The 19,983-nt window shown below is 35.6% G+C and overlaps 1 protein-coding gene across 1 annotated transcript in view; it reads left to right on the forward strand.

Annotated features, from left to right (window-relative positions):
* The window catches only part of KCNH5 (potassium voltage-gated channel subfamily H member 5), a 343,994-nt gene that overhangs the window by 31,725 nt on the left and 292,286 nt on the right, over positions 1-19,983 (forward strand). The window contains exons 3-4 of the mRNA XM_037835300.1: positions 6,312-6,418; positions 15,274-15,402. Coding sequence (XP_037691228.1) covers positions 6,312-6,418; positions 15,274-15,402 — 236 coding nt within the window. The remainder of the gene's footprint in view (positions 1-6,311; positions 6,419-15,273; positions 15,403-19,983) is intronic.

A 19,983-nucleotide genomic window follows, 5' to 3' on the forward strand; every position in this document is an offset into this window, starting at 1 on the left:
ATGTTTTTCCTTCTTTGACTCTCCCATACACACCACTCTCCCTCCATTGGTACAGGTGCATAGAATCGAATTAAACATATTCTTCAGTTTATCACAATAATATTGCTGTGGGAAACTTCTCTCTTTATTTTAATTTATTTACCTTATTTTATTTCCTTGTACCTTCATCCACTTCTCCTTCCTCCTTCCATAGATCTTTATCTAGTGTGTTTATTGTATGTCTTTCTAATCCATCTTCCATTCATTTATTATATATGTGTATTCTTGAAAAATATGTTTTGTATGTATACATTTTTAAGAACTACATAATTTATATTGTGTAAGAAGAATTTATATTTCTTACTCTTCCACTTTCCATTATGGTTTTGAGGTTTCAATATGAAATCTAGTTCATTATGACTGACCGTTGCATAGGTTTCCAGTGTCTTCAAAGCCTTCATTTATTTATCTATTCTATTAGTCATGGAACCCAAATTGCAACACTTTGCTGCCACTAACAATTTGGAGATAAACGTTCTCATCCTATCTTCTTGTGGATCTTTGTGAGAAGTCTACTGTGCCCTATACCCAGAAGTGGGATTTCTGCATAGTAGAGTATGTGCAGAGTTTGTAAATGAACTGCTGTCAGATTGCTTTCCAGAGTGGCTTCTGGGATCCACTCTGACAGGCCATGTATGAGGGTTCCTGTTTTTCACTGTCCTTGCTACTTCTTAATAGTATCTAAATTTCTATCTTTATATATCTGATGTGTGCTCATTAGTGCAAATATTCTTATTTTAGGGTGCCTAGAAGTTTCAAATCTAGTCAATTTTATTATCTAAAAATTGATTTTCCAAGTGCTTGGACTATTTTGCTGTTTACTGGAGGACGTAAAAAAATGCTGCATGTTTAAAGGAGATTATAGGTTTTGGAGAAATGGCATTTAAAAGCATATGATCTTATCTCATGACCCCTCAGCACCCCTAACATTCAACACATATTGCTGTACATCATATTATAAAGTAGGAGCCACTTTCTAAAAAGCCACTTTAAAAAGGAACATTTTACCTTTCATTAACCTGAACCTTTTAAAAGCCATTTCTGTGTTGTTTTAGAGTAGAGAGGTGAGAAAGGAATCATGTAAGTAGTGAGAACTCGTGAGTAGATAGATGCTTTCAAATATTTTCTGAAGGTCCATTAACGATTCCTTACCAAAGCCATCAAATTAGACAATGAAGCAGTGAATTTAAGGGGCATTTCATTGTATATAATTCTTGAGCAGTTTTATCAACACAAAATTATCTCAGCAGCTGAAAGAACACATTACACCTGACGGATATCAGTCAGTCTGGTTTCCATTTGGCTGAGGGTTCTGTTTCCTATGGTGGCACCGCGGGGGGAGTGTTGGAGGGCTCCTCAGTGATGTCAGTCTCCAGAGGTGATGGCCAGCATTATTCCCGGTTTCCCTTAATTACATGTCATGGATCTACCACTTATGACTTTATCTGAATTTTTTAAGCCATAAATTAATGGGTTGTGAAAACTTTTGGTTACTGTATGTAGTAATGCCTTCAATTTACTTCAAAATTACCTCTTTGAGATTTCTAAAACTGTGTTCTAAGTTGTTTCTAATTTCTCCTCTACTTTCTGCCTGGCTGCTTCTTTTATTCTTTGATGATAGGTCTCAGTCTATGCTTCCAATAATCTTTATAATGACTCTAGTGTTGTGGCTGATTCTGAGCCGGAGACAACATTTACCAACTGCATTAAGTCAATCTGTGTTGTTTCTTTGATGAAGTACTTGCTCGTCTGTGGACCACAGCCTGCATATGACACCATCCTTCACTAGTGGTGACTGAATGTTGGTGATGTTTTTGTCCAGGAACATTTTTGATCATTAGCAGATAAAGACAGGTTGGTGGAACTCACAATTAGGTTATATTTTTTTTTCAGGGTCTGTAAGGTTCTTTTCTTTCTTGAAAGTCTATCAATGTCATATCCACGCTTATTGTTAGGTATCACAATGAGGCTTGTTTGTGAGATTTTGACAGCAGAACAAGGTGTCTAAGAATAAAAATATCTTCTTGTAACCAAACCCACCTGTCTCCTAAAAGTTCCCAGGGCAGAATACACATAAGGGATATACTGCCAGATGTCAGGCAAGCTTGATATGATCTTGGCCGGGTCCGAGGAGGACTTCTCCCTTACTCCTGAGACTAAATCTTACCCCACGTCAGTTGTGTTGAGAAGGGAAGTGGCCAGATTATCCAGGAGCTGGCCCTGAGTCAGCTTTTGCTTCAACTTCATGGACTCACAAAGGAGGAAGAAGCTCAGAACCATGTGCATCTACTTTTAAGACACAGCGACCCTGTCTATTAGCAAGCCTGGCCCAGTCTGTGTCCTAGAATTGTGGGGAAGTAAGGGAGTGGAGAATGGAGCTGGGGCATCCTTCTTTTAACCCCATCCATATGAAGTATTCCAGTAATAATTCAGCAGTTGTTCAGGACATTATAATTTGCAACTTTAATGTTTCAATCCTCTTCGTTTGAGTTATATTATCATCATCATTTTACTTATGAGGAAACTGAGGGTCAGAGAGTTTAGATGACTAGCCTATGAATTATACAGTTAGTAAGTGATCATCCAAGTTCATTGGTGTTCTGTTACATCATGACTGCTCAATATTATAGCAGAGATTGATCTGTGAATCCGATATTATTTTCATCCCAATAAAATAACAGTGCAGTTGTAGTGGTAATTTATAATTAGAGAAGGGGAGCTTGGCATTCTAAGAGAGCCATTTGAAGTAATATTTTGTAGTCCCATTATATATTTCTTGAGAATATTTAATGAGACACTGAAACTATATAAAATTATTATGTATATAGTTTCTCAGTCATATGGCTACCATTTCTAAAACTTTGGTCCCCTCAAATTCCATTAATTATTCAAAAACCGCATTGAGCTTCAGCTTCAGATATCCTGAGTCAGGCTGTATGAAATGACATTAAAAACATCCAGTATTTACATGTAACAGACCAAGACGATAAACAAACATGCCATAGCCATAAAGAACATGGAACCATTGATTTAGTCAGTATGATTTGGACAACTTAGGATAGAAATATTTTACAATCAAATTAGTCTCCAGAACTGTTGCCATGGAAGGAGGGATAGTACATTTTAGATATTCTTTACAGTCCTTAGTTTTGAAATGTATTTTATTATTCAACTGCTGCATTTTACCACTGCACCTATGTTTTCTGTCACTGGAAATATGTGGTATACTAAACTTAAAATGAAAAAATGCGAGTGAAACAACAAGGAATGAAAGACTACTTTTTGAAAGACTTCAGAGTGTAATAATCTGGGATTTTAAAAGATAGTGCTTTTATTTCTCTAGAATAAATGATCTTAGCTTTGGGAGAGCTAAACTAATTAGGAATATTTATTTGAAAAAATTGCCAGTTCATTTTCACCTTATCTTCAGATTTTTAGCTGCATCAGACTAGCATTGTTTTTCTTTTCAAGTGTTCTTATTATACCAATCACTAAAATGGTTTATTTCTTTTTTTTTCTTTTTTGCTTTCACTTGTAACTGATTTTTGAATCTTAGGGTTAAATTTTCACAATTTTTATTCTAATTGTTTGTTATATTAGAGATACTTCCTTTTTTTTTCTGTGGGATAATTGTGAACATTATGTTTCAGTTTATTGAACTGTACAGGTCTGCCATTTAGTAGCCAAATTAATATGATTTTACTTTTTAATTTTAAAACCACAAATGTTAGTTAGCTTAATTGCCTATATCCTAAATTCTTCTCGGTTTTTTATTTGTTTCTTCTTTACTAAGGAGCCATTAGTTTAAAAATAAAAGTCAGTAAAAAAACTGGTAAATTTTTATAAAGTTCACCTGTCTGTAAAAATAATACTAAAAGTATTCAACTAATGTTTAACATATATTTTTGGGGTGGTGGCTTTGCCTTTAATAGTTGACTCCTAATTTAATTAGAATACCTTCAAGAGATTTTAATAAAACTCACATTAACTGAAATTCTGGCTTTGACAAGAACAGTGACTTTTCGATGCCATCTTACAAGTAGACTGTACTCTGAAGCTTCCTATGAAGATAACATGTGTTAATCTAGAGATAAGATTATGGAGCTAAAGTCTGCCATTTTGCTTGGATATTCTCTAGCTTATTTTACTGTTTTAATGGTACATATAAAAATGGAATATAGAAAATGCAGGGTACTGACTTCTCAAAGGTGAGACAGTCTTTGCCCTGCCTCAACTACTTCTTTTCATTTCTTAGTTCCAGAATTCTAGTTGCCTCAGAGATGGGCCTGAGTGACCCTGTAATTTCTAGTCACAATATAGTATTGTTGTTGGGTCCTGCTATTCTTTGTTCGTTCTTGCTAAGAAACTATGATTTCCTGTTACATATTTTATAGATTGACACATTCAGGGACAGGATTTCCTTAAAAACAGTGAATCCTAAACTTGGGAGATCCTCCTTGAGTGGATGTCTTTCAAGGCTCTATGCCTAATTTAGTTTTTATGATTTTTGAATACTTTTTCTTCAAGTGGGCCCCCCAAATTATATAAACTTCAGGCTCCATGAAACTTGGATCTACATCTGTATGTAAACCAGACCAATATGTGAACTCTTTGAAAACTGGAAGAAAAGCAATAAAAAAGATACACATTTGACCCTTGAAATCTTAGCCAAGGCATCTAGCTGTGACACATATTCTAAAACTGGATACTTATACTATGTAGTAGAAATATGTATCTAAAACCAGATGTGCAACTGATGATTTTGAAAGCATCAATAATGGAGTTTTAGAGGCATGTAGGCCTTGAGTGAGTTGTTTTGTGGCTAATCAGATTTTCAGTGAGATTTTCTTAGAAAAACAGAAAATTTCAAATATTAGAAAGTTGTGAAAGTAGAGTTCACTCCTTCATCTATGTTTTGTTTTGTATATTTCTCTAGCCATAGTGATAGTGTATGCCTTGCTTCAAATTGTCACTTACATTTTCCCCTGATTAACCATATCTATCTTAAGACAATCTTCCCAAATGATGCAAATATATATATATATATACACATATATATCTAGTACAGTCCTCACTTTTCATGAAACAGACCTCGCAAGTGTTCTTTTTTGTCTGTGATCTTTAAAATTATTTGACAAAGCATTAAAAGGTCTTAATGCTGGTTGTAAACATATAGGGAAATGAAAATAAGTTATTTAGTAGCTTGTAATTTAAAGCTTTAGAAACATTGAGAATTAAAGCATTTTACCTCTCTGTAAAAAACATGTCACCAGTAGTTCAAACAGTATTTGCCATCATCTTCTTATAATATAACAAATGAAGTAAGCATATTTTCTATTCCTTGGCAAATTGTTATACTCCTTTATAAGTCTGTATCAACTTCAAATGTTTCATTGTTTGCACTTTCACTATCATGGACCATCTCTGAGATCTCCTTTAATATGAAGATTTTTGCTGGTGTAACTTCCTCTGGTAAACATTTGTCCTTTTCATCACAGCCTCTTTCCTCATTTGTGTTGATAAGTTCACTTCACCAAGTTTCTCAGGCCTCACATCCACAGGGTCTCAAATGGCAGATGTGTCAACATGCCCATAGGCATCCACTTTCTTCTCTAACTTAATTTACATTTGATTAGAATTTCACTTGTGACATTTTCATTTTTCATTTCCTTGCTTCACTTTTCACCTTTGCTGGATACTTTCCACCTTCAGTTACCCATTATTGTAAAATATTACAGGGATATTTTACATGGGGAGACGGAAGGCAGCATAACAACATTCTTTGCTGCTGGTGAGTGAACTGAATAACCGATGCCCAGTGACCAGCCACAGACACACTTTAAAAGAAGGGGTGTGGTTGGTCACTCTCATGGTTTTTGGACTGAAGAAGCTAGTGGTGAAGTTCGTATTTTATGAAATTATTTGCAGTGTTACTATACTGAGGTAATTGAAATTTGAACTCAAACACAGTGCTTAAGAAACTGGTGTTATTTAAGTGAACCATGGTAACCAAAATTCATGCACTTTGGAAGTGTGTTGTGTGAGGACTACCCCTGTGTGTGTGTGCGTGGGTGACTTTCTGTGAGCAGTTTAACAATCATGTGGTACCATGATTAAAACATGGTTTAGCTCTTTTAGTTCACTTTGTGAGAGCAACAGTGTACATTGTACCTATATTTGAATACTTAATGGAACAAAGACAACCGTATGATTTTATGCAGCATTTGAAAAGCAACACAAAACTGAAATGGGGTTTGTTTCCTTTTCTCCAGTTTTATGTATGGGGAACTGACTGACAAGAAGACCATTGAGAAAGTCAGGCAGACTTTTGACAACTACGAGTCAAACTGCTTTGAGGTTCTTCTGTACAAGAAAAACAGTAGGTATCCAAACTATCAATAACTGTGCCAACTCTTTATTAATGTTATGATTTGGTAAGTGGTAGTTGAGTGCCAGTGTGGAGAGAATGTAAAATTCAAATTGCTCTTTCTCTTTGTAGGGAGAAATGGGGGCTGGCAAAATTAGATAAAATTGAAAAACCATTCTCCCTATGAGAACAACCTTTTGAGGAATGGAAGAAAGTTATTGTGCATTTTAAGTTTGACTTTTTAATGCCAGGCAGAAAAAATTTTGTAATATTTTGTGACAAAGACCCAATAGCTATGTGAAAACTAAAAATGACAGGTAAATATTTATTTATTTCTGTTATGGTTAAAGGAAAGGTGATTGATATCACTAGGTATGTATGATTACCTTTCTACACATAATTAATAAATGTGAACATATGAATATACTTGTGGTGAATTCTTACTAACATGGCTTTTGCTGGAACTTAGACTATCTGTCCCAGGTGGAAGGCTACTGGAAGTAGCCATTACTTTAGAACATGGCCTTTCATATCTGGTAAATGTTTATTGTTATGAGCCGTTTTCTCACATGTAATTTGAGAGTTGTCAGTTATGCATTATATAATCAGAAAAGACCTCATGATAGGCTCCTTGTCAGGGCTTGGGGGAAGAACAGGCAAAAACAAAAACAAACAAAATAAAACAAACTAGTATACTCACCAACCAAGCTCACTTTTCTACTTCACTTTCTTTTTTTTTTTTTTTTTAATTTTTTTTAATTGAGATCGTTCACAAACCATACAATTATCCAAAGATCCAAAGTGTGCAATCAATTGCCCATGGTACCATCATACAGCTTTGCATCCATCACCACAATTAATTTCCTTTAAAATTTTTTAGAACATTTTCATTACTCCAGAAAAGAAATAAAAGACAAAAAAAAAAAAAGGAAATTCAAATCCTCACATAACCCTAACCACCCACTCCTCCATTATTGATTCATAGTTTTGGTATAGTACATTTGTTACTGTTGATGAAAGAATGTTAAAATATTACTAACTGTAGTATATAGTTTGCAATAGGTATTTTTTTCTATAGGCCCCTCTATTATTAACTTCTAGTTATAGTGTCATACATTTGCTCTAGTTCATTAGAGAGATTTCTAATATTTGTACAGTTAATCACGGACATTGTCCACTACAAGATTCACTGTTTTATATATTCCAATCTTTTAACCTCCAACTTTACCTCTGGTGACATACGTGACTCTGAGCTTACCCTTTCCATCATCTTCACACACCATTTAGCAATGTTAGTTATTCTCACAATGTGCTACCATTCACCTCTGTCCATTTCCAAACATTTAAGTTCACCCTAGTTAAACATTCTGCTCATAATAAGCAACCACTCCCCATTCTTTAGCCTCGTTCTCTCTCCTTGTAATTTATATTTCATGTCTATGAGTTTATGCATTATAATTAGTTCATATCAGTGAGACCATACAATATTTGCTCTTATGTGTCTGTCTTATTTCACTCAATATAGTGCCCTCAAGGTTTCTTCATCAACCCATTTTTTTAAGATGGTTTTGTTCACACACCATAATTCCATCCTAAGTAAACAATCGGTTCCCTGTATAGTCACATATTTATATATTCACCACCATTGCCACCATTTATAGAAGGACATCTCCATTTCTTCCACAAAAAAGGAGAAGAGTCAAAGAAGGTAGAGGACAAAAGAAAAAGAAAAAAGAAGGAGAGAGAGAGAGAAAAAAAACATGACAGCTAGAAAGCAAGAAAAGGAAAGATAGCATTAACCTAAAGTGGAATAAAGAGTCAGACAACATCACCAATGCCAGGAGTCCCATACCTTTCCCCTATGTCTCCCCTCCCCTGCCCCAATATGCATTTAGCTTTGATATATTGCCTTTGTTATATTAAAGGAAGCATAATACCATGTTTCTGCTAATTGTAGTCTCTAGTTTGCATTGATTGCATTTTCCCCCCAATCCCACCCTATTTTTAACACCTTGCAATGATGACATTCATTTGTTCTACCTCATGTAAAAACATATTTGTACCATTTAGTACAATCGTTGAACACCCTAGGTTTCCCCGAGTTATACAGTCCCTGTCTTTATCTTTCCTCTTTCCTTCTAGTGTCCACATGGTCCTAACCTTCCTCTTTCAACCATGCTCACAGTCGTCTTTGTTCAGTGTACTTACATTGCTGTGCTACTGTCTCCCAAAATTGTTTTCCAAACCTCTCACTCCTGTCTTTTCCTTTCTGTCTGCAGTGCTTCCTTTATTGTTTCCTGTAGACCAGGTATCTTGTTCACAAACTCTGTCATTGTCTGTTTGTCAGAGAATATTTTAAGCTCTCCCTCATATTTGAAGGACAGTTTTGCTGGATATAGGATTCTTGGTTGGTGGTTTATCTCTTTCAGTATCTTAAATATATCACCCCAGTTCCTTCTTGCCTCCATGGTTTCTACTGAGAAATCCACAAATAGTCTTCTCAAGCTTTCTTTGTATGTGATGGATTGCTTTTCTCTTGCTAGTTTCTGGATTCTCTCTTTATGTTTGACGTTTGATAATCTAATTATTATTGTCTTAGCGTAGGTCTATTCAGATCTATTTTGTTTGGGGTACGCTGCGCTTCTTGGATCTGTAATTTTATGTCTTTCATAAGAGATGGGAAATCTTCATTGATATTTCCTATATTATTGCTTCTGCTCCTTTTCCCTTCTCTTCTCCTTCTGGGACACCAATGACCAGTACATTCATGCATTTCATTTTGTCCTTAAGTTTCCGGAAATATTGCTCATATTTTTCCATTCTTTTCTCTATTTGTTCTTTTGTGTGTAGGCTTTCAGGTGCCTTGTTCTCCAGTTCCTGAGTGTTTTCTTCTGCCTCTTGAGATCTGCTGTTGTGTCTCCATTGTGTCTTTCATCTCGTGTTGTGCCTTTCATTTCCATAGATTCTGCCAGTTGTTTTTTCAAAGTTTCACTTTCTACCTTATGTATGCCCAGTGTTTTCATTATACACTTCATCTCTTTTGCCATATCTTCTCTAAACTTTTTTAATTGATTTAGTATTAGTTGCTTAAATTCCTGTATCTCAGTTGAAATGTAAGTTTTGTTCTTTGACTGGGCCACAACTTTGTTTTTCTTAGTGTAGGTTGTATTTTTCTGTTGTGTAGGAATCTGGTTTCCTTGGTTACCCCAGTCAGGTTTTCCCAGACCAGAACAGGCTCAGGTCTTGGAAGGAGGGAATAGTATCCAGTTTCCCTGAGGGTGTCTTAGAAGATTGGTACACCCTGTGAGGCCTCAAGTCACTGTGCTTTTCTCCCCAGCAGGTGGCACCTGTCAGCCTGTAGCTCCAGACTGGTGTAAGGAGGTGTGGCCCATGGCTGTTTTCCCCCAGGCTCTGGGGTCCAGTTCTGAATGGAATGTGGGTAGTAGAGCTGGGCACTACCTCTTTCCTCTTAGGGAAGATATGCCCCCTAGGGAGATGTCATTAGCATTTGAATAGTCTCCCTGCCTGTGCTATCTCCACCCTTGTCTGGATCAGAGTGCTGGGAAATGAAAATGGCTGAGGCTTTCTCCACTGAGCCAAAAAAGGGACAGAAATTCCCCCTTCAGGGCTACTCTGTGGCCACCCTCCAGCTCTCCAAGGTCAGTCGTCACCAAAAGCCTCTGTCTGCTTTTTGGGGATTTGTAGCTTGTATTGAGCAGTCCACGTGTGTTAATTAAAACCCCAGTTGGAGCTCAGCTGAGATATACTTGCTTGCTTGGAGAGTGCTGCTCTCTGGCACTGTGAGGGTTTGCAGTTTGGGCTGTGTGGGGAGGGAGCTCCCAGCTTAGATCCACAGTTTTTACTTACAGATTTTATGCTGTGATCTCAGGCACTCCTCCCAGTTCAGGTTGGTATATGATGAGTGGATGGTCACATTTGTCCCCCTACAGTTATTCTGGATTAGTTACTAGTTGTTCCTGGTTGTTTATTAGTTGTTCTGGGGGTCTAACTAGCTTCCACTCCTCTATATGCTGCCATCTTCTTCTGTCTCTCACTTTCTTTTAATAATCATCTGTATTTATCTTTTCTTGCTGCTGCTTCAAATCATCCTTTCCTTTTTTTTTTTTTTTTTATGAGCAAGCACTTCATAAATTGGATTTGGTGTTAATAGTAGACAATAGCAAAACTCATAATGGTTTTCAGTAAAAAATGATGGTTAATAAATTTCCCCCCAATTTGGAAAATATTCTGCTTAAACAAGGAACCTTTATTCCATGTTCAGTGCCTGTTGAATCTTGTGGAACAAAATTTATCCCACCATTTTACCTCAAACTTTTGTTCTCTAGGGAATATTTGTAATTGAAAGTAGGTTCCTCTTTTTACTAGCAGATTATAAAAGGGATAACAATAAGGCATTGCTTCAGAGTAGTACACTTGGTAATGGGAATATTTGTCTTTAGTGGTTTTACCTAACAATAACATCTTATTGTTCATTTTACAATCATTTATAACCAAAAAGGTAATTCTATTTGAAATCACAGCCAGATGTGAGGTTTTCTCGTCACCTAGAAGACAGAACATTCTGAATTAGCTGTGTCCGCTAGAAGAGAAAAGTTAGAGTAGGTACCTTCTGGGTGTTCTGTACCAGGTTCAAATATATGCTATTAATTCATAGTAGACCCATATGCCCAAAGCCTTTTATTTTCAGACAGATTCATTATCTCTTGAATGACTTACATATAAACCCTGAGTTATGCCAATAATTTCAGACTACTCCATATTACCAAGATCATTCACCTTGACATTTAACTAAGCATAGTAAATGTGTCTTTGCCTGATGTTAAAGCATCAAAGCCAAATCCTTAAGTGTCTGAATTTCTCAAAAATACCTTAGTGGAATTCCTTTTTTGTTTATTTCCTTTAAATCATCTTGGCAGTAACTTGTCCTTTACATTTCTGTAAGTCTCACTCCTGGTTGTTAGGTATTTTACTTTATTTTAATGGCTTGAAGTAATTCTCTGACTTATGTTCAGGCCTGTCTAGTTCTTTTCAGATAGCTATCTCTCTCTATATGTGGATATCGGTTTATACTCAGTAGGAGATACACACTATAGTACTATAGATTAAAACTTGTATGTCCTTTCTGTACAGAATCTGTATTGTGCTTTTTTTTGCTTTTATATGAAACATAGGTTTTAAACATGTATTATAATTGAGTGCTACTATATTTAAAAGCAGGTTTTTAAACTCTTGTAAATAATTATTTGAAGGCTATTGAACATCAATTGAAAACCTCCAGAAGTATATTTTTGTGACTTTTTCTTTATGCTAGAAAGAAGAATTTTCATATCCTTGAAAAATGTTTTGGGAATGCCTAAATGCCAAGTTCTCCCAACATTTCCATGAAGTAATTAAGTTAGAACCCATTTTGCAAATGGGAGAATTGGGATATCTGGTTTAACATGTCACCATTGACATTTCGGTTTGCAGCCTCGATTCTTTAGGTCCAGCGCCCTGATTAGTGGTGGGCTGTTTCTACTCTTAGGAAAGAAACTGAAGCCCTGGGATGATTTAAAATGGCTCTTTCTCTTTACACAAAGGAAGAACTGACAACTGGGCTGCTCTCAGTAATCCCTTCTGGGGCACTGCTTTAAGTTTCCAGCTACAACAGGCCTCTCTGCCCCAAGCCTCCCAGACTCCCTGCCTCCACCCTTCCTCCAAACTCCAAATCCAGAATATGAAGGATTTATCACCAACTGCTTGGCAAACACTCAGTCTACTTCAGGATGTCTGACCCTGCAGCCCAACTTGAAAATAATTTACCCTGATATCCAAAAGTAATTTTAAAGCTGAGCCTTGGCTGTATGCCAGAATTTTAAAATTTGCTGTTTTCATAGGAAGGCACAAAATGTAACACTATTTCTTTCTGTGCAGGTTTGTTTCTAAAAGACCTTGGAAAGCTACTTATTTTTCATGCCCTTTTCTCTTTGTTTCTGACCTCTCTGCCTTCACTGAGAAGCTCGCTGTTCTGGAATAGCCACAGGCCATGTATCTGTTTGCGTTTGGGTCTGTTGATTTGTAAGACTGTGCACATCACACACAGTTCCTGGACACACTGTGTAAAATAAGAAACAGAAAACAAAGAACAAGCCTCTTGGGGAGATGGTACAGTTGTTTCTGAGGTACCTGTCTCATCATGTAATCAATCCGGAAAGGGCTATGTACTTCCATAGCCTCCCCCTGGGGTCACAAAGGACCTGGGTGTCAGAACTGAATGTTCCCACAGAAAACTCCCCTTTTAACTTTCTGACCACTTGGGCCCAGTGGTCAAGTCACCTCATCTTATTTTCATAGCAATTTCCCTTTCATGGTGGCATTGGGTGATTTCTTTTGGCCACAGATATGGATATACTGCTTATTCGGTTTTGTTGAAAGCCACCAAGAGGTTATCAGCTCTTGCTTATATTAATCTGTGTTACTAGCTGCATATTTCCCTCCCCAAATCCCACAAAACTCGTTATGTCTTTAAGATAGCATATTTGAGCAGCTTTACTGCACTGTGCCTTAGAGAGAATATTATGGAGAGTGTCGTTGTGATTCAAATGGAACATTCCTTCAATTTAATGGATAATTACTCCTTTGAAGGCATTTTTCCTGCCTTCAAATATTCATTATTTGATATAATGTCGGTTCCTGATTTGGCCAAATCATAAGCCTTGAATGCTTTGAAACTCTATGTCTTCTGGGGTCTGAAAGAGCCAATGTTTGAAGAGTGTGATGAGCAAGCCCAGATTCATACTTTGAGGGAGGGAAGTAGGAGGCAGTGGCTTGTGAAGATGCCTGAGGCTCTCCAGGACTGGGGACAAGTCTCTTTTTCTTCAAGTCTACCTTAAAGGTTCAGCTAAAGCTCTGTTTGCATCAGGCATCAAGTGCTGTTGATGTCTTCTTCTCTCTGATGTGACCATGCAGTCAAAGCCAAAGAGCCTGCCATCTTACCAAGAAGAGAGCCTTGAGGTTGAGACAGTATTTCAATGTTCCTCCAAGAAGACCATGTATTAGAGTGTCAGGTATGGCTGTTGTGATTAATTTTCAAGGTGGCAAGAAGAGAGTAGTAGCACATAGGAGCAGTGACACTTGGTGACAGTAGCAAAGAGGAAGTTGTTGAGAGGAGCAGTGGTGTGGGACCCAGACATAAAGGTGATGCTGGCTTTACTTGAGATTGCCTTTTGGCTTCTGCATCTCAGGTGGGGCTGGCAGCCTCCTTGTGTAATGGACTATTAAGACAAAAATAAAAAATACTATTCATAGCTACCATATAGTGAATGCCCCATTGTATCAATGAGAAAACTGAGGCCCAGAGAGGTTAAGTAACTTGTCCAATATCAGATCATTAGTAAGTCAGTAAGTAGCAGAGCTGGGTTTGGAACCCAGGTCTTTCTGATTCCTAAACTTACTCTATTAATTACATACTCACCAAACTGGGTATCTACTCAGGCAGTATGGATATGGCGGGAAAATAAGAGAGTTACAAAATGCACCTCAAATTGAATTGTGCTTTGCTCTGTGGTCTCTTGGGTGCTGAAACAGGTGAATTGAAAGGTGATTGAAAGAGCTTAGTTGCTCTTTCAATCTATCTTTGGAATTGCTTTCCTTTCATGGCCCACCCTACTCCAGGCTCTGCCTGTGACAACTTCTCTTTCCCTGAGAGCTGTCATTCATCTTGGCAATCCAAGACTTTCTTCTTACATTTCCACTGTTGATACCTGCCCACTATCACAAACTGAATGGTTTGATAGAAGACAAAATCCACACCCCTTTTGACACCTCTACTTTTGTCTTTCCTGTGTCCCTAAGCAAATTTCCGATTCTCTTAAACCTCATTGCTCTTTTCCCCACTATGACATTCCATCTTTCTTAACATTTGAACTCTGTGACTTGTCCTCACTCACCTTCCAGCTGAACTTTGGGAAACTACTTATTTTTCCTTTGAGATCTCACCTTTCTCCCTAATGCAGACTAACATGTGGAAACAAAAATCAGCTTTATTGCATTTCTTTTATAGTCAATACATCCCTACAAAAACCTCCTTATAACCTCCTTGCTGCCTTTCCAGCTACTTCTAAGAAAGGAAAGTTTTTTTGCCTCCACCCTCAACATCTTGTCTATCACTTCCACCATCTGTTTTACCAGTTTCTTTGAACCATTAGGCAAACCTTACAATTCTCTCATTCATTTCATCACTTTACCCTTAGCATTTTGCTGGAATGCTTTAAGCTGTGAACAAACCTCTTCTCACTTACCAAGTCAATTTTACTTTTTTCTCCATCTATGCCTACCTCCAAATATGATAAAATGAAACCTAGTATAACCTGGAAGTCAAAATAAATAAAGCCCAAACAGATAGAACAAACATAAGGAGTGAAAACATAGGAATAGAGGGAAAAACAAAAATGGCTTAATTTTTGATAAGGTGGTAATATTTTTTAAAGGAGATAGATTTTCAATTCTATGATAACAAATTAATTATCATTCAACAGCTATTAACAAGTACCTGATTTTATCAGGTACTCTGTTGATTTCACCAGGTAGTCTGTTAGATTCTTAGTAAAATGGTGAAATAACACATTTTACTTTAGAATTTTGATATTTGGGGTTGAAAAATGTGTTTGTTAATTTTTGAACAACTGGTAGCTGATAAAAAATTAAATATTTTGGATTCTTTTCAGCAATTAAAATACTGTTCTATTGGTGCTGATTCTCTGGCATAGCATTTAGAGGTGAAGGAACGGGAAAGGCAGGAAACCAAACTATTTATGAAGCCATGTTACTATATATTGTACTTTTTCTTCTCTTTCTCTCTGTTACAGGAACCCCTGTTTGGTTTTATATGCAAATTGCACCAATAAGAAATGAACATGAGAAGGTGGTCTTGTTTCTCTGCACTTTCAAAGATATTACATTGTTCAAACAGCCAATAGAGGATGATTCGACAAAAGGTAATCTTCAGTGGAATGTCTACTCTTAAGAATTGGGCTGTCACTTAAAGACTGTATTCTTATTATCATTTATTTATTTTTAAAGGCCATCAATTGAACTGGAAGATGCAATTTTACTATGTGACCCTTCTTTTGTTTCAGATTCATATTAGTGATCAACCAGATCAGTTTTATTTAATCATATTGCTTGAGTGGAAGTAGCATAAATAGCGAAAGATGGAATAGTAGTTGTTTAATTTAAACTATAATAGGAGTAACTGAAATAACACATAAGGAAAAAATGTCATAAGGCATTGTTAATTTAGAAACAACATAAAGGGAGTTTAAACACCATCTACCATGCTGAGCTTTAGAAACAAAATATATAATGACATGTGGGATTGTCCTATTGGAGAAGAATGAATTTGAGTTGGTTAGAGTTTGATTAGCTGACCTTTTCAGGTTACTTATCACCCTTTCTTTCTTTGATTGTTGTAGATAGCAGTTCTCTTAGGCAGACTTTGCTAGGTTATCTAAAGAATAATTTTGTTATCAAGAGAGTAGCTGGCAAAATGCAAATATCCTGGTGAATTTTCTCACCAAGAGAAATATAATCTAGGAAGACTGTTAAAAAAACCAATAGTTGGTAGCATGTTTTTATCCTCTTTTTTATGTAATTGATTCTCATTTCATTCTCTCCAATATTGTTTAGATTAGAAACTGGTATGATATAACTGGAGGCTTTCAGATATCCTTAGAAGTAATTTTTATGAAAGTTATTGTTAATAATCTCTTAGGATACCAAAATTTAATGTCTCCTTTGCATTTGACACACATTGCCCTTTCTCACTTTTCTAAAAACACCTGGCAAAGATGGTTTAATGTTTCCAACTGTAATAAAAATTATAGAAAAACTTGCATTAGGTTTTTCCTTACATATGAATTCACATATATAATCTTACATCTACATAGTTTCTGATTAGCATAAAATTGCAGGAGAAGAAATTTTACAATGTGCAAACGAGTTAAAGTATGACATAGAACAATTCACTTGCAAATGTTTCTAAAAATTTGGTGTGTATTAATTCTTCTCCTGGGTAATGGAATAAAGTATTAACTTCTGGAATCACACTACCTGTTGCTCTGTCTTTTCCCAATTAGCATGAGGATATAGACCCAGTACCTGGGAAATTGAGGCTAAGTTTAAGAACTATTGTTAATGGATTAGTCTTCTTACAGTATTTAGATTTAATGTTCTTTTGTTTGATTGTTTTAAAATTCATGCTGTTCCGTCCAACAATATCAGAATACACACTCTCCTCAAGCTCACAGGAACATTTACCAAGATAGACCATGTGCTGGGTCACAAAACACACCTTAATAAATTTAAAAGAATAGAAATCATACAAAGCATGTTCTCAGAACACATTCGAGTTAAATAAGAAATCAATAAGAGAAAGGTAGCTGGAAAATCTCCAAATATTTGAAATTAAACAACATATTTCTAAATCACCATCACTTAAAGAGGAGGCCCTAAGATTAATTAAGCTAAGAGAAGCTACAAAATTAATGAAAATGAAAATACAAGTTATCAAAACTTGCGGGATACAATAAACAGTGTTTAGAGGAAAACTTACAATATTAAATACATAGATTAGAAAAGAAGAAAGATCTAAAATCAATAACTTAAGCTCTTTACTTTAGGAAGCAAGACAGAGCTAAAACAAGCATAAAGCAAAAAGAAGAAAAGAAATAATGCACATTAAAATGGAAATCAGTGAAATTGGAAACAGGAAAATAATAGAGAAAATCAATGAAATCAAAAGCTGATTTTCACAAAATCAGTGGAATTGTTAAAACTGTAGTCAGACTAACCAAGAACAAAGAGAAGCTACAAATTACCAGTCATAAAGTAGCGAAGTGTCATCACTACTGATCCAGTTGGATACTAAAAGCATAATATAGGAACACTATCAACAACTCTGTATCCACTAATTTGATAACTTGGATGAAATGAACCAATTCTTTGAAAGACATAAACTATCAAAACTTATACTAGGAGAAATATATAACTTGAATAGCCCTATGTTTATTAAAAATTGAATCAATAATTAATAACCTTTGGAAAATAAAAGAAGGCACTGGGCCCAGATAATTTCACTGGTAAATTCTTCCGAAACTTTTTAGGAAGAAATGGTACCAATTCTTCACAATCTCTTCCAGAATGTAGAAGCAGAGGGAAGTCTCCTGACTCACTTGATGTGGTCATTACTACCCAATCCCCAAACCAGATAAAAACATTACAAGAAAGGAAAATTACAGACAAATATTTGTTATGACTATAGATGTAAAAATCCTCAACAAAAATCAAATCTAACAATGTATCATAAGAATTATACATATGACCAACTGGAATTTATTCCATGTATGCAAGGCTGGTTGAACCTTCAAAAATTAATCTCTGTAAGCCTAATACCATATCAACAGACTAAGGAAGAAAAATCATATGGTCATATCAATTGATGTAGAAAGAGCATATGACAAAATCCAACACCTATTCATGATAGAAAGTCAGCAAACTGGGAATAGAGGGGAATTCCCTCAACTTGATAAGGAACATCTACAGAAAATCTATAGCTAATGTCTTATTTAACGGTGAAAGGCTTTTGCCCTAAGATTTGGACCAAGTCAAAGATGTCCTCTCTTACCACTCCTGTTCAATATTATATGGAAAGCCCTAGTTGGTGCAATAAGACAAGGAAGACATAATTGGAAATTGTTGGAAATAATTGGAAAGGAAGAAATAAAAGTGTTTTATACACAGATGACATGACTATCTGTATAGAAAACCCCAAAGAACCTAAAAAATAAAAAATCCTGGAGCTAATAAGTGAGTATAGCAAAGTTGCAGGGTACAAGGTCAGTTTTTTTCTATATACCAGCAACAAAAATCCCAAAATATTTAGTTATAAATTCAACAGTCTACATACAGAATTTGTATGCATGCAACCACAAAACACTAATGAAAAAAAATCAAAGAAGATCTAGTTAAATGGAGAGTTACTCTGTCTTTGTGAATTAGAAATTCAATATTGTTAAAATATTGATTATTACCAACTCAATCTATAGATTCAATAGAATGCCAACCGAAATCTCAGAAAACTATTTTGTAGATATTGATAAAATGACTCTAAAAAATGATAAGGAAAGGTCAAAAACCTAGAATAGCCATCTCTTAAGATTTCCCTTTAAGGGAAATCTTTAAGTTCATTTTGGATTTTATCTTAAGGGCTTTATTATTAAGTTTGCAAGAAGAATTCCATCATAGTAAAAATGTTTCTGTAATACAGAACAAAAGAGTAATATAGCAAGGATCCAGTATAAATTACAACCTAGCACTTTGAGCTTTTGTTCAAATTGTCATATAGCTAACAGTAATTATTCATTTCCAGTTCTCACTAAGTATCTAGGAATATACAAACACTGCAGCAGAGCAGAAATACACTAGGTAAAAACCATCTAGAACTGGGAATTCGAATGGGAATTGTGCATGTCAATCTTGCTTCCATCTATAGATGTGAGAAGAGTATTTAGCTACTATACTAGTGGACAAAATGAGATGAAGGGAAACCCTCCTTTTTGTCTTTGATCAACATGGAGTCTGATTAGATTTTCCTTTATCAAAGGCTGAAGAAGGAGAAAGAAACCTAACATCAGGCCTATGATAAAATATTACAGATTATGGAACTAAGAAGAGATTTTGGAAAACTCAGGGAGAAAACCTATCTCTGGAAATGAGTTATTGCAGGGTATAGAAGGAAAATTTTAATGAATTCTGGAATCCCCAAATGTGTAAGAAGAGGTGCCTCTATGACTCAGGAGCAAATTCTAAGGTACAATAGTCTGAGATTAAATACAACAAAAAACAGGATGATTTGGAAGATTTGAAACTAAGAAAAAAATCAATTGCACAATTAAAATTTATGACTTTTATTTGGTGAACATAAATCAACTCAGTGATATTAACGACTTATTTGGCACAATATCCCAAAAATAGAAGATTAAGTCTAAGAGATTAAAATGATGAGATAAATTTTGAAGCCAGCAAATGAAGAGCCAACATGTGAAGGCCAGGATAAGAAAATATGTAATAGGAAAAGTTTTTCTGAGCTGCAGAAGGACCTGTAAATGTAGACTCAAAGATTTTCTGTTTCAGAGAAATCAATAAAAAGAAACTCACACACATGATAAGCATCTGTACAAGAAATTTAGCTAGAAATAAATAAAATTCAGGCTAAATTCAGACTTCTGTCTGTTCTGCCATACAAAATATCAGGAAATAAGAGAACAATGTATACATATATAATTTTGATGGGAAAAGACTCTAACATGAGAACTTTCTACTCACTGTGGTTGTCTTTCATTTGTGAAGGCAACAAAAATACATTTGAAGATAAGGTAGGTCACAGAGCACATACTGATCATTTATATTTTATTTAAAAATACATCACTTTAAGATAAAGGTTGCTGAATGAAGAGATGAAGCAAAAAAAAATAGCACAAGAATGGAAAAGTTATGATCTCTCTCATGAGCATTTTCAA

This window comes from Choloepus didactylus, chromosome 4 (genome assembly GCF_015220235.1).
Source record: "Choloepus didactylus isolate mChoDid1 chromosome 4, mChoDid1.pri, whole genome shotgun sequence".
NCBI classification, from domain to species: domain Eukaryota; kingdom Metazoa; phylum Chordata; class Mammalia; order Pilosa; family Megalonychidae; genus Choloepus; species Choloepus didactylus.